This window comes from Marmota marmota, unplaced genomic scaffold (assembly GCF_001458135.2).
Source record: "Marmota marmota marmota unplaced genomic scaffold, marMar, whole genome shotgun sequence".
NCBI classification, from domain to species: domain Eukaryota; kingdom Metazoa; phylum Chordata; class Mammalia; order Rodentia; family Sciuridae; genus Marmota; species Marmota marmota.
The window spans coordinates 27,353,231-27,366,398 of record NW_026000229.1 but is presented as its reverse complement, the minus strand read 5'-3'; the positions used below and the strand labels follow the sequence as shown (position 1 = coordinate 27,366,398).

The following is a 13,168-nucleotide window of genomic DNA, read 5'->3' as shown; positions in this document are numbered from 1 at the left end:
CTGTGGATTGAAAGTCAAAGACCTGAGAAAGGACATGGTGTGCCAGTTCAACCCCCAAAGACTTTTATAGCTACTGGTATGTCATTTATTCTGAGTCTCAGTTTCCTCATCTGTCCTACCTGTCATAGTAAAGTACAAAAAGAACCAAGTGTTTTCTAATCATGTATTATAACTGAAAGCAATATATAAATACTATACAAAATCAAAGTGTTTTTATATCTGTAAAGCATTCATTCTCCTGAATCCACACACCAAATATTATTTCTTCTGAATAGAAGAAAAAGGAACAGATCTTTTAGATTGCAGATAATGGGGAAGAAACAGAGTTAAAAGGTCTCAATAATAGACTAACAAATCAATAAAAAAATTATTGTCATAAGAGCAGTTTTTAAACAATGAGATCTTTATTTTTTCTATGTACCTGGTACTTACCGTCAAGAGAGTATGTTATTTGTAAGGAGACTAACAGTTTGTAGAAAGCTAATTATATCAGAGTGAGTGTTCTATGGATAATGGACACCTCAGATCTTTAATAACTAAACTAGATCTCCTGTGAAGAAAATTCAAACCATAACAGTTGAGAATTATATTTGAAATATAAGATGCTACCTACCAATACTTCTGTATTTTTTAGTCGTTCACATGTAGACAAACAGTCTTTTATACTCTTTCTTTGAGAACAATTTTGAGGTTTTTCATCAGTTGAGTCTTCTTTCTTATCCTTATTTTTTAATTGGTTTATCTTTTTGTATTTAAATCCTTCATCATCTTTATTGAGATAATTTTCTATGCTATTAAGTCGAGTATTTTGCTCACATGTCTTTGGCCTTTTTGAGTCTTTATCTGAACAATTATTTTCATACTTGTTCAGATATTCAGACATTTCCAACATAGTAACTTTTAACTTTGAGTCACTTGTCTTTGAATTATCATACTGGAGATTGTCAAAGGATTCTGGATTACAATTTTCAATTTTTATTATTTTTTCTTTGCACTTACTTGTGCAAATATGTTTGTCAATATTGTTACATTCTGAATACTGTTTATCAATTCCATTGCTAATTTCTTGCTCCTTAAATTGAGACTCAGAAAGTGTATTTTCCAATCTGCTTTTCAAATCTAAGTTACTTTCATTGCAATGAGACATATTTGAGGAAGTCAATACACTAGAAGCTTTGTTCTGTGTCTCTTGATATATATTTTGGATGATTTGACTAGGACTGTTCTGACACTGATTTCTTATTTGAGGTTTTAAAGAAGACTTTCCTTTACAAGAACTAAAAGATTTATTAGGTATTAAATTTTTCTCATCACTGTTGTCTCCTAACAAGGAAAATTTTGTATGAGAAATGGAAATGGAAGAGGCATCATCCTTAGTTTTCTTTAGCAAATTTTTGTCTTCATATGAGCTCCTAAATACTTTAGAAGGAACCAAATTGGAATCATGCATGTTGAATGAGGGACAAGGAATATGTGATGCTGTTGGATCAATGTGCTCCAAATGATGAGCAATTCTTGCAATAACATCTTGTCGTTCCTGGAGTAAAGAACCTATCAAAGGATTAATTTCTCCAACAGAACGATGAGAATAAAGACCATTAGAAATGCAAGTTTCACTTTGGGAAGTTTCTAATTTTACATGAATTTTCCCCTCATTGGTGCCTTCTGAGCAAGTAAACTCTGGATTACCAAAAGAAACAGAGAAAGTTTCTTTACATTTTCTCACATTTTCATTTTCCTGTGAAACCCGGTAAAGTTTGGAATTAAGTGAACTAGATTCTTGAGTTGTAAATGGATGTCCAGAAACATGTGAAGTGCTTGGATCACAATGAATCAAATGCTGAGCAATTCTTGCAATAACTTCTTGTCGATCCTGGATTAAAGAGTCTATTAAAGGGTTAGTATCACCAACTGTGTGCCAGGAACTCTGGTTGCTAGAGACACTAGAATCAATCATTGAAAATGATTTTAAAGTTCTCACTGATGTCTCATGTGACTTTATATCTCCTATACCACTGAAGCCCAAAATATTGGCTTGAGATGTCCCATAGTCAGATTTATTGCCAGAGCCTGGATATAGTTTGACATTTTTGATGGCTGCAGTATACTCTGGAGTTGTGCCCCTTTTTCCATGTAATACACTTTCAGAAGCCATGGTCCAAGCTGGTTTGCTACACAGACGCTGTGAACTCTTTGGACTACATTGTTCTGCTTCATTAGAATTGCGGTACTGATGAGTTTTAAGTTCATGTTCTTGAATTCTTTTCTCATACAGGCCAATGTTAGTGTGAATACTACATGTCAAAACTGGGTAATAAGATTGTCTGGGTAAAGACTGAACGCTGACTTTCAAGGCCACATTGTGAGAAACGTTGGGAACAGGAAACACATGTTCAATTGGAGTCTGTGAAAAATTCCACTGAAGGTCTACATCAGCAGCACTGATTCTAGAGTCAAACAGTAAAATACAGAATCAATGGATTATAAAAGTCACATCTTTATCATTGTATATTAAAGAATATAAAGCAGTTGCATACTTATCTTTGTTTGCATTAATTACCACTGAAATTTACTTTTAGCCACTTTGCCATGCATATTACTCTGATAAAATGAGTCTGAGATTGTGGCTCAGTGGTAGAGGCACTGGGTTCAATTCTTAGCACCACATATAAATAAATAAAGGTCCATCAACAGCTTATAAAATATTAAAAGAAAACCCAACATAAGTGGTATCTTATGCTTAGAAGAGATGATCTTTTTAAGAACACCAGACTATTTAAGTATTCAAGCTCAAGAATATTATCATCAAAAATATATTTGTCAAAATAAAAAGAATAAATGGATTCAGCTAATTTTATTGTGCAAGGTGACTAAGATAAACTATTTCATGACCACCTGACTAAAGAGCTAATAGTTGCTTGGTAGGGGATATGTGTATGTGTGTGTGTGTGTGTGTGTGTGTGTATTTTAGGTAAGGTCTCGCTATGTTGCCCAGGGTAGCCTCAAACTCAACTCTTTTCTCTCAGCCTCCTAAGTAGCTGGGACTAAAGGCATGCACCACCATGACTATGTATATTCATATTTTTCAAGATGCCAAAAACTCAGGACTAGGGATGTGGCTCAGTAGTAGAATGCTTGCCTACCCTGTGCGAGGATCTGGGTTCAATCCCCAGTACCACACACACACAATAAAATTATCAAACTATATAGTTAAAATATGTGCATTTGCCAATCATGTGGTACATGTCCGTAATTCCAGCTACTAGTGAGGCTGAGGCAGAAGGATCTCAAGTTCAAGGCCAGTCTCAGCAACTTAGTGAAACTTAAAAAGGACTGGGGATATAACTTGTAGTGGTAAGATGCCTCTGGGTTCAATCCTCAGTAGGAAGGAAGGAAAGAAAGAGAAAGAAAAGAAGAGAAATTCAGAATCCCATAAAATATTTCCACTTTATAGTGGTAGCAGCAAACTGTTCTTCTCTAAAGTAAGTTTATCAAATTTATTTCAACAAGTAAAATTCACACTGACTCAACCTAAATTTCTCAAACTTGTTTTGAGAAAATTCTCATTAAATTTTATCCATTTATATTCAGAAATGAAGAAAAGAAACTATTTTTTAAAAATCACATTCAGTAAGTTAAGCAATGTGAATATACATGTCCCTTTTTTGCCTTAGACATACCTGTAAAGAATATTTCGTGGAATAGCACCATGAGAAACACTCAGCCATGCACTTAACTGAGAAAAAAACACAAACGAGCGGACAGCCAACAGAAGAGTCTTCTCTTCAATGAATCGATCACCATTCCTAATGAAAGTAACAAAGCCTAATTTAATTGTCATCAAGCACACATGATTGAATTTTAGGAAGATGAAGCTGAAATTAACATATCACTCAGGAGGTAGGCTTTTAAGAGCAAAAGAATGAATGTACCAATGTCAAATTTATGATTACTTAACATAAGTATTAAACATCTAAGTATTAAATTTTACTACACAGAGGAATTCTAAGATATGATATAATATTTTTTAAAAACTATAGGAAGTAATAAAAAAAACTTGATTTATCAGGATCAACTTCAAACTTAAGCTCAACAACTTACTGTCGAGGAACTGGCTCCAATATCCATCTTTCTAATAGTAATGCATCTTGCTTAATTGCAGGATCATTTAGGTCAATGCCTTCTGTGGTAGGCCCATCATCACTGTAGCAGCAGTCTGGTAGTAGCATCACTTCCACCATGATTGGAAGATTATTCTTCCACAACAATGTGACCTCAGACCTGGTTCGTCTGGCTTGGCGACACTTTGAGAAAATGAATATAAGCAAAATTTCTCAATAATCTGCCTAATTTTGTATTTAAGTTTTAAAATTGTAAAGTAGAGGGGCTGAGGTTGTGGCTCAGTGGTAGAGTGCTCGCCTCTCATGTGCGAGGCCCTGGGTTCGATCCTCAGCACCACATAAAAATAAATAAGTGAAATAAAGGTGTTTTGTCCAACTACAACTAAAAACTAAATATTAAAAAAATTGTAAAGTAGATAGATATTAATTAGAAAGGAGTCACCTATTGCAGAGCTTTTGGATTTTCTCATTAAATAATGTATTCATGCTAGTGAATTCTGAGTTCAGGGATTAGTATTGAGTATTTAAGATGCAAATTTTCTTGGGGAAGATATCTTTGTTGTATCTTGTGAAAAAATAACTGCCATACACAATGTCTGACAGGTCTCTGAGTTAACCCAGCCTTGTCTACTTTGTTAATTTCATAGGAAAGATTAATTAATTATTTCTGTGTATTAGTTACTAGTTATTGAACCCAGGGGCATTCTACCACTGAGCTTTCACCCCCAGCCCTTTCATATTTTTATTTTAATACAAATATTAAATATTTATTTTAATACAAATATTTCAGGGTCTTTCCTGAAACTTGGAATGCTCTTATCTCAGCCTCCTGAGTCACTGAGATTACAAGTGTGTACCACCCACCATGCTTGGCTTAATTCTTAATTCTGAAGACCAACTCATTTTCATTAAACATTCAAAACAGGTAAGATATTTTTTAAGTTTAAAAATTTGGACTAAATTTGATAAACTAATAACTGGGAGAAAAGTTCCCAAGCCAAATTTTACTCTACCTACCAAAATATTTTAACAGTTATCATTCAAAAAATTAATACAATAATAAAAGGTATTCTCCATTTAAAAAAAAAGAGCACAGAGGGAAATTGGTTAATCTGAGGAAAATAATCATCAATTTACTGAATGAACAAGAACATGAAGTGGAAGAGACAGGGCTGAAACTCTAAAAGAAAACTCAATCAAAGAGAGTCAACCTGAGAGCATGAGAGGACAGGTGTGAATCACCCTGCTGACTGATCCACAAAACTACCTGCCCTGCTTTCAAGAGCCTTGTTTAAGAGCCAATTTTATATTTAAATGTGAAAATTATAATTGTGATATAATGAAGGTGATAATAGAACTTACATTAGTTTACACATATTGTTTTAAGCATTCAACCTGTGATTCTTACCTGGGCCAACTTGTCACTACATTCATGTTTTGTAGTTACTGGATAACAAGACTGTGCTGGAGGGCAATGGAAACTTTCCGTTCGACCTTTTACAGAACATTCAGGTGTTCGACCTTCTGTTATTAACAAGGCCAAAGAGACCAAGAACTCCTCTGCATCATATTCAAAATATTCATCTAGAGTATCTGGAATCAAAAGAAAAAAGAAAATCTCTGCATCATGTTCAAAATATTCATCACATTAACATACTTTTTTTTTTTGGCAGTACTGGGGACTGAACCCAAGATCTTGCACACTCTAGGCAAGCCCTCCTCATTGAGCCAAACCCCCAGCCCTTAAGTATTCTTAAAAAGAACTCATCTATGTGCCTATAATAACAAATGTTACATTCCATATTCACTAACAAAAAGTGAAAGGAAAATACAGAAAACTCTTGATTCACAAGTATACAGAATTATAAAGAGATGATGGATGATTCCAAATTCCAGGTGAACAGACTGGTTAAAATTATGGCATAAATAAAAAAAAAATTACGGAAAAATTATTTTTATCTAAATTTCAACTAGACTAGTCAAGATTTAAGAATATACACATCATCTAATGGATAATTATGTGGTTTTAAACATCAGGTACAACTTTTTTAAAAATATATCATTAATAGCCAAAAGGTCAAAATGTCTTTTATGTCATATTTTTAGGTAAGATGTTTTATTGCCATTATTAAGTATTAGAAAGAAAACACAAGTCCAATTGTGTCTCTCCCTTTCTCTCTCTCCCTTCCTTAACTGATTCCTTGTTCTCATAGCACTAAATCTGTGATGTGGACATTCACAGTCACAGGGTTCTCGCTGCTTTGTTATATAATAATAACAGTTTCAAAGGGACAAATGCTATAATAAGCTAGAATCAGAAGGAGACTTATTTTGCAATACAAGGAATGTGATATTTTGGTTGTTACATAGTTCCAAATAATCCAACCTACCAATGTTTTCATTTAGTTTTAGTAATTAAAAAATTTCTCAAAGTGCTCTAAGTTTTTAACTTTAAAAATTATTAATTTGCTATACAAGTTGAATACTCATGAACAAATGTGCACACAATACTTCATTTAATTTATAATTTTGAAAACGTTGTTCTTATCTTTGCCAATTAAACAACAAATATTTCAAGTGTTCACTATACTATATTAGGTGATAGGGGGACATAGAGATATAATGTACATAGTTCTTAATTTCAAAGACTTTATGATTTAGAGATGACTTAAAGAAAACAGTACACCATACAATGGGTAGAAAGAAAAGTACAACTTGGACAGAGAATTTATGTAAAGAAAGTAAGAGAAAGGAAGGACTGGATCCAGATTATGAACAATTTTGCAGGAAGTAAACTTTATTGGCCCAAATTTAAGAACTTTCAGAAAATTCTCTCTAAAATAATCATGTGCAACATAAAATGACAGCCAACACTTGATAATAATTTATCATTGTCCAGTATTACCAGTGCTAAGTAGTTTCTATACATTGATTCATTTAGCTCCATCATTTAGCTTCATTTTAAAGATAACTGAAGCATAAAGAGACAAAGTAACTTGTCTAAGATAACTCAAATAGGAAGAAGCAAATTTGGAATCTGAACCCAGTTTGGTTCCAGTATCAGCCTCTTGACTAGCATACAGGCTGTCTTTCATTATAGCTATAAATTTTACTTTTATATACTTCAATGTATTTTTTGAAATATAAATGAAAATAAGATATACATTTCACATAATTGATTTTGGTATTCTTATTTAAAAATATAGAACTGTTTTCCAAAAATAGGACCTAATTTTTATAATACTGTGCCAATGGAAAGGTGGTGGTGGGGGGTCAGTGTTTCTCTGGGAATAAAATTAGGTCATAAATCAAGGGTCCTCTGAGATTCACTGAGTTAAATTATGGTGTCCTTCATAAATAGGGAGGCAAAAAGCACACAAAAGAAATCTATTCAACACCTCCCTGGTGGGTTTTCAAGGGTAGCTCAGGCTTGCCATGGGCTATATGGCATGTTAGCTCCCAGGACATTCTCTGGGCTCACCCTGTTCCCTCTCCCAGCATGTGGTATAATCCCAGAGAACTAAGAATTATAGCAGAAAAGTGGCTTCTAATCTAATGAATACTGAATGATGCCAAGAAGTAAGTTACTCCATGTGAGGATGGTCTACAGCCTAAGTAATGTCTCATATATGTGCTATTATTTTTTAAAAGCCTATAAATACTAACTGTATTACTAAAATATAAATTCATATAAAAGCATCACTGAATTAATACCAACTTTACATCATTATTTTATCACATACACTGAAAGTAAAACTTCAATAGTGTTAATGTTACTAAGCTTTTGCCTCACGTAATTGTCCACGTACATGACAAGTTTCAGGATAACTGCTGAGGAGTATCTTATCAGCTTGCTTATGGTTGCTAAGCACTCACACAACTCACAGTGACCTTAGCATCATTTAAGTCATGTAAATGAAGGCCTTTATCTGTACCTGTGAATTACTGGGCTGGAAACAACTCTTTATTTCATTGGATAGAATGTAAACTGTTATCAAGGAAATTGGCTAAAACTGTAACTTATTCATGGACGCTAAAAGTTAGGGCATAAATATACCACAAGGGGAAAGTTTTGACATTAAAATCTCAGGAAACCTGAGTTCTAGCCTCAATTTATCCAGTTTATAAATACTCTCCAATTAAGAGATATAGCACACGGGTCCACACTGGTAGACAAAACTGGTAGACAAAACAATTAAATACAAATTTACTGTGGTAACCACTAGTATAGAGGTTAGAAGTGTGGGCTGAGCTGGGCGTTGTGGTACACGCCTGTAATCCCAGGGACTCAGGAGGCTGAGTCAGGAGGATCCTGAGTTCAAAGCCAGCCTCAGCAAAATCAAGGCACTAAGCAACTCAGTGAGACCCTGTCTCTAAATAAAATACAAAAAAGGGCTGGAGATGTGGCTCAGTGGTTGAGAGCCCTTGAATTTAATCCCCAGTACCTGCCCACTCTCCCTCCCTCACAAAGAATAAAAACCATAGCTGTACAGGGGCATGAGGTGAAGGACAGTAGTTAAAGAAGACTTCCACAGTAGTAAACTGCTACATAAGGCAAGTCACCTCATGTTTTCCTCTGTAAAACAGAAGTAATATCTGCCTGCAAGAACTCTAACATCACACAGGTGCAAGCTTTACTGTCTAGAGTACACACTTTAGTTCACTGGATTAGACAAAAAGGAATGAAGGGAAAGGAGAGGAGATGGGAATAGGAAAGACAGTAGGATGAATCAGAAATAATTTCCTATGTTCATATATGAATACACAACCAGTGTAACTCCACACTATGTTCAACTATAAGAATGGGATCAAAATTATGAAGAGCTGCATCTCATGTGTGTATGTCAAATATACCTTACTGTCATGTATCTAAAAACAAAACAAAAAAAGAGGATACAATTTAATTTTCTTTAGTTATTATAACCTTGTTCCCCAACCTGACCCAATATAACTGATTTAAAGTGAGCTCTTGACCCAAGCTGGGCCAGAATCTCTTTCCCAGGACACTGGAATAAGGACTCAGAGATGTTAGTTGGTTCCTGCCTGCTACCTTGATCTGAGACAGAATACACTCAGTACCTATACAGGGCTACAGGCTGACATAGGCATGGAACAGTACCAGAAGAGAATGAAATAAGAGGAACAGTGAATGAGAGATAAGAGACCTAATGGCTACAGGAAGCCAGATAAAAAGTAGTTGTCTCATTTTCTGACAATGATCCAGTCCCTCAGGAGGACTGTTAATATTCCTATTAATATTATTCCTATTAATCAATTTCTTTAAACTTCTTGAGTGGGTTATTTGTAATTAAAAAAATTTAATAACTAAAATGTTTTATTATGAGATTACAGAAAATGTTTGTCAAAAAATAAAAAGTATTCTTTGATTTCTTTCTTAAGGGTTCTGTAGTTTTCATTGTATATGTCTTTCACCTCTTTCATTGATTCCAAGTATTTTATTTTATTTTTGAGGCTATTGTAAATGGAGTAGTTTTCCTCGTTTCCCTTTCTGAGGATTTGTCACTTATATACAGAAATGCCTTTAGTTTATGGGTGTTGGTTTTATATCCTGCTACTATGCTGAATTCATTTACTAGTTCTAGGAATTTTCTGGTGGAACTTTTTGGATCTTCTAGGTATAGAATCATATTGTCAGCAAATAGTGCTAATTTGAGTTCTTCTTTTCCTATCCATATCCCTTTAATTTCTTTTCGTCTAACTGCTCTGGCCAGTGTTTTAAGAACTATGTTAAATAGAAGTGGTGAAAGAGGGCATCCTTGTCTTGTTCCAGTTTTTAGAGGGAATGTCTTCAATTTTTCTCTATTTAGAATGATGGTGGCCTGGGGCTCATAATAGATAACCTTTACGATGTTGAGATATGTTCCAATTACCCCTAATTTTTTTAGTGTTTTGAATATGAAGGGGTGACCAATCAAAATCCCAATGGCATTTCTCATAGAAATAGAAAAAGCAGTCATGAAATTCATCTGGAAAGATAAGAGACCCAGAATAGCTATAGCAATCCTTGGCAAGAAGAGTGAAACAGGTGGCATCACTATATCAAACTTTAAACTATACTATAGAGCAATAACAACAAAAACAGCATGGTACTGGCACCAAAATAGAAATGTAAATCAATGGTACAGAATAGAGGACACAGAGACTAACCCACAAAATTACAATTATCTTATATTAGACAAAGGTGCCAAAAACATACATTGGAGAAAAGATAGCTTCTTCAACAAATGGTGCTGGGAAAACTAGAAATCCATTTGCAACAAAATGAAATTAAACCCCTATTGCTCCCCATGAACAAAACTCAACTCAAAGTGGATCAAGGACCTAGGAATTAAACCAGAAACCCTGCGACTAGAATAGGAGAAAAAGTAGGCCCTAATCTCCATCATGTTGAATTAGGCCCCAACTTCCTTAATAAGGTTCCCATAGTGCAAAAATTAAAATCAAGAATCAATAAGTGGGATGGATTCAAGCTAAAAAGCTTCTTCTTGGCAAAAAAAAAAAGTCTGTGAGGTGAATAGAGAACCTACATCTTGGGAGCAAATTTTTATTCCTTACACATCAGATAGAGCACTAATCTCTAAGGTATATAAAGAACTCAAAAAGCTAAACACCAAAAAAACAAATAACCCAATCAATAAATGGACCAAATACCTGAACAGACACTTCTCAGAAGATATTATATAATCAATCAACAAATATATGAAAAAAAAGTTCATCATCTCTAGAAATTAGAGAAATGCAAATCAAAACTACTCTAAGATTTCATCTCACTCCAGTCAGAATGGCAGCTATTAAGAATACAAACAACAATACGTGTTGGCAAGGATGTGGGGAAAAAGGTACATTCATACATTGCTGGTGGGGTTGCAAATTGGTACAGCCAATTGGAAAGCGGTATGGAGACTCCTTGGAAAACCTGGAATGGAACCACCATTTGACCCAGCTATCCCTCTCCTCAGTCTGTACCCAAAGGACTTAAAAACAACATACTACAGGGACACAGCCACATAATGTTTACAGCAGCACAATTCACAATAGCTAAATTGTGGAACCAACCTGATGCCCTTCAGTAGATGAATGGATATATATGGTGTATATATTACTCAGCAATAAAAGAGAATAAAATCATGGCATTTGCAGGCAAATGGATGGAGGTGGAGAATATAATGCTGAGTGAAGTAAGCCAATCCCCCAAAACCAAATGCCGAATGTTTTCTCTGATATAAGGAGGCTGATTCATAGTAGGGTAGGGAGGAGGAGCATGGGAGGAATAGATGAACTCTAGATAGGGCAAAAGGGTAAGAGGGTAAGGGAGGAGTTTAGAAATGATGGTGGAAAGTGATACACATCATTATCCAAAGTACATGTATGAAGATATGAATGGTGTGAATATACTTTGTATACAACCAGAGATATAAACAATTGTGCTCTATATGTATAATATGAATTGTAACGCATTATGCTATCATATATAACAAGTTAGAATAAAAAATTAAAAAAAAATTTTTAAAAGACAAGAGAGATATATTAACCTTCAGCCTTATTTTAAACAAAACAAATAAGAGACTACCCTCCAAGGTACCTCTCCAGGCAGGAATGCTGAGGATTGGTTGTGGGCTGAAGCAGCTCAAGCCTTGGCTCATTATCTTTCTGGTGCTGAGGCCTATGAAAGATGGCACAAAAGCCAGAGCAAGGAACTAGAAAGACTGCTTCCTCCCTTAGGACCTGTAGCAATTGATCCTAAAGGTTATGTCACCATAGCCATCCATACCAAACCTAGCTCCAAACAAATGGATGAAACAAATTTGACAACTAAAGTCATAAAAGAAGCTACTGCAGGCTAAGCTCTGTTAATATCTTTCCAAGGTTCTAGAATTCAAGAAGAGTGATTTGGATTTGGATAAAGGATAAAATCTCAGGAAAATGTGGGGAAGCTTTTGACCTTCACATCTCCAAAGAGAGCTTGCAGAAATTTAAAAAAGAAAAAAAAAAGCAAAGAAAATAGAAAAATAAAACCTTGAGAAATTTTTTTATTGCTAACAATACAGCAGCTATTAAATTGGAAAATAGATTTAAACACATAGACGGACATTTTAAAATAAGAATAACACTTGAAAAGTAAAAATTCTAAAAGTACTATGAATACAAGTTCTAAAATACCTGACCCCAAACAGCCTGGAACATGTTATTCTGATTTCATGGCATTACAACATATCAGAGTTGGAAGGATATTTTTTAAAGACCTTATTTAACTTCTTGCATTCTGTGATGGGGTTTGATATCCAGGTGAGAGACGTATTCAAGAACACATCTTTTTTTTTTTAAAAAAAATATTTATTTATTTATTTATTTTTAGTTCTCGGCGGACACAACATCTTTGTTGGTATGTGGTGCTGAGGATCGAACCCGGGCCGCACGCATGCCAGGCGAGCGTGCTACCGCTTGAGCCACATCCCCAGCCCTCAAGATCACATCTTGCAAAATGGTAATTAGAACCCAGATCCCTTGATTCCTAGTTGAATGCAGATTATCCTGATTGTTGACTAACATGATAGTATCTCCACAACTGTCAATTCTGGGGACTGCCTTCTAATTCAGTTTACAAGTGACAGAGGAAAACCTGTCATACTGCTTTGTAGCTTTACCTTATATTTTAAGATGCTTATCTATATAAATGTTCTTTATATCTTTTTAAAAATTATAATGAGCATTTTGTTTAAAAAAGTAAGCAATAATCTAGACTTGTAACTTGGGGTTAATTATTTGGGGGAAGTCACTGAATGTTATTCCTCCTCAATGATAACTTGCAATTGTCTAACCCAATAGCTCTTAAGGAATCTCTAAAAATCCTTAAAAGAAAAAAGAGGTCTAAACTCCATCTCTTACCACTTTCCCTCTCTCCTACTACAATTCTAGCCTTGTTCAACTATTAGTTCCTAGGACAAGACCAATTCATTCATACTTGACACACTCTGCTCAGAATGCTCTTCCCCCTAGTTTAAAAAATTCTTTTTTTTTTTTTTTTT

General features: G+C 34.6%; 1 protein-coding gene across 7 annotated transcripts in view; it reads right to left on the bottom strand.

Moving 5' to 3' along the window:
* Window positions 1-13,168, bottom strand: part of Fam214a (family with sequence similarity 214 member A) — a 138,548-nt gene that overhangs the window by 25,458 nt on the left and 99,922 nt on the right. For all 7 annotated transcript variants that reach the window (XR_007343839.1, XM_048793111.1, XM_048793110.1 and 4 more), the window contains 4 exons: window positions 5,530-5,714; window positions 4,102-4,304; window positions 3,681-3,806; window positions 614-2,447 (listed from right to left, as the gene is read on the bottom strand). Coding sequence is in view for 6 of the 7 variants with exons in the window: in XM_048793111.1 (XP_048649068.1) it covers window positions 614-2,447; window positions 3,681-3,806; window positions 4,102-4,304; window positions 5,530-5,714 (2,348 nt within the window). In the remaining variant the exon portion in view is untranslated. The remainder of the gene's footprint in view (window positions 1-613; window positions 2,448-3,680; window positions 3,807-4,101; window positions 4,305-5,529; window positions 5,715-13,168) is intronic.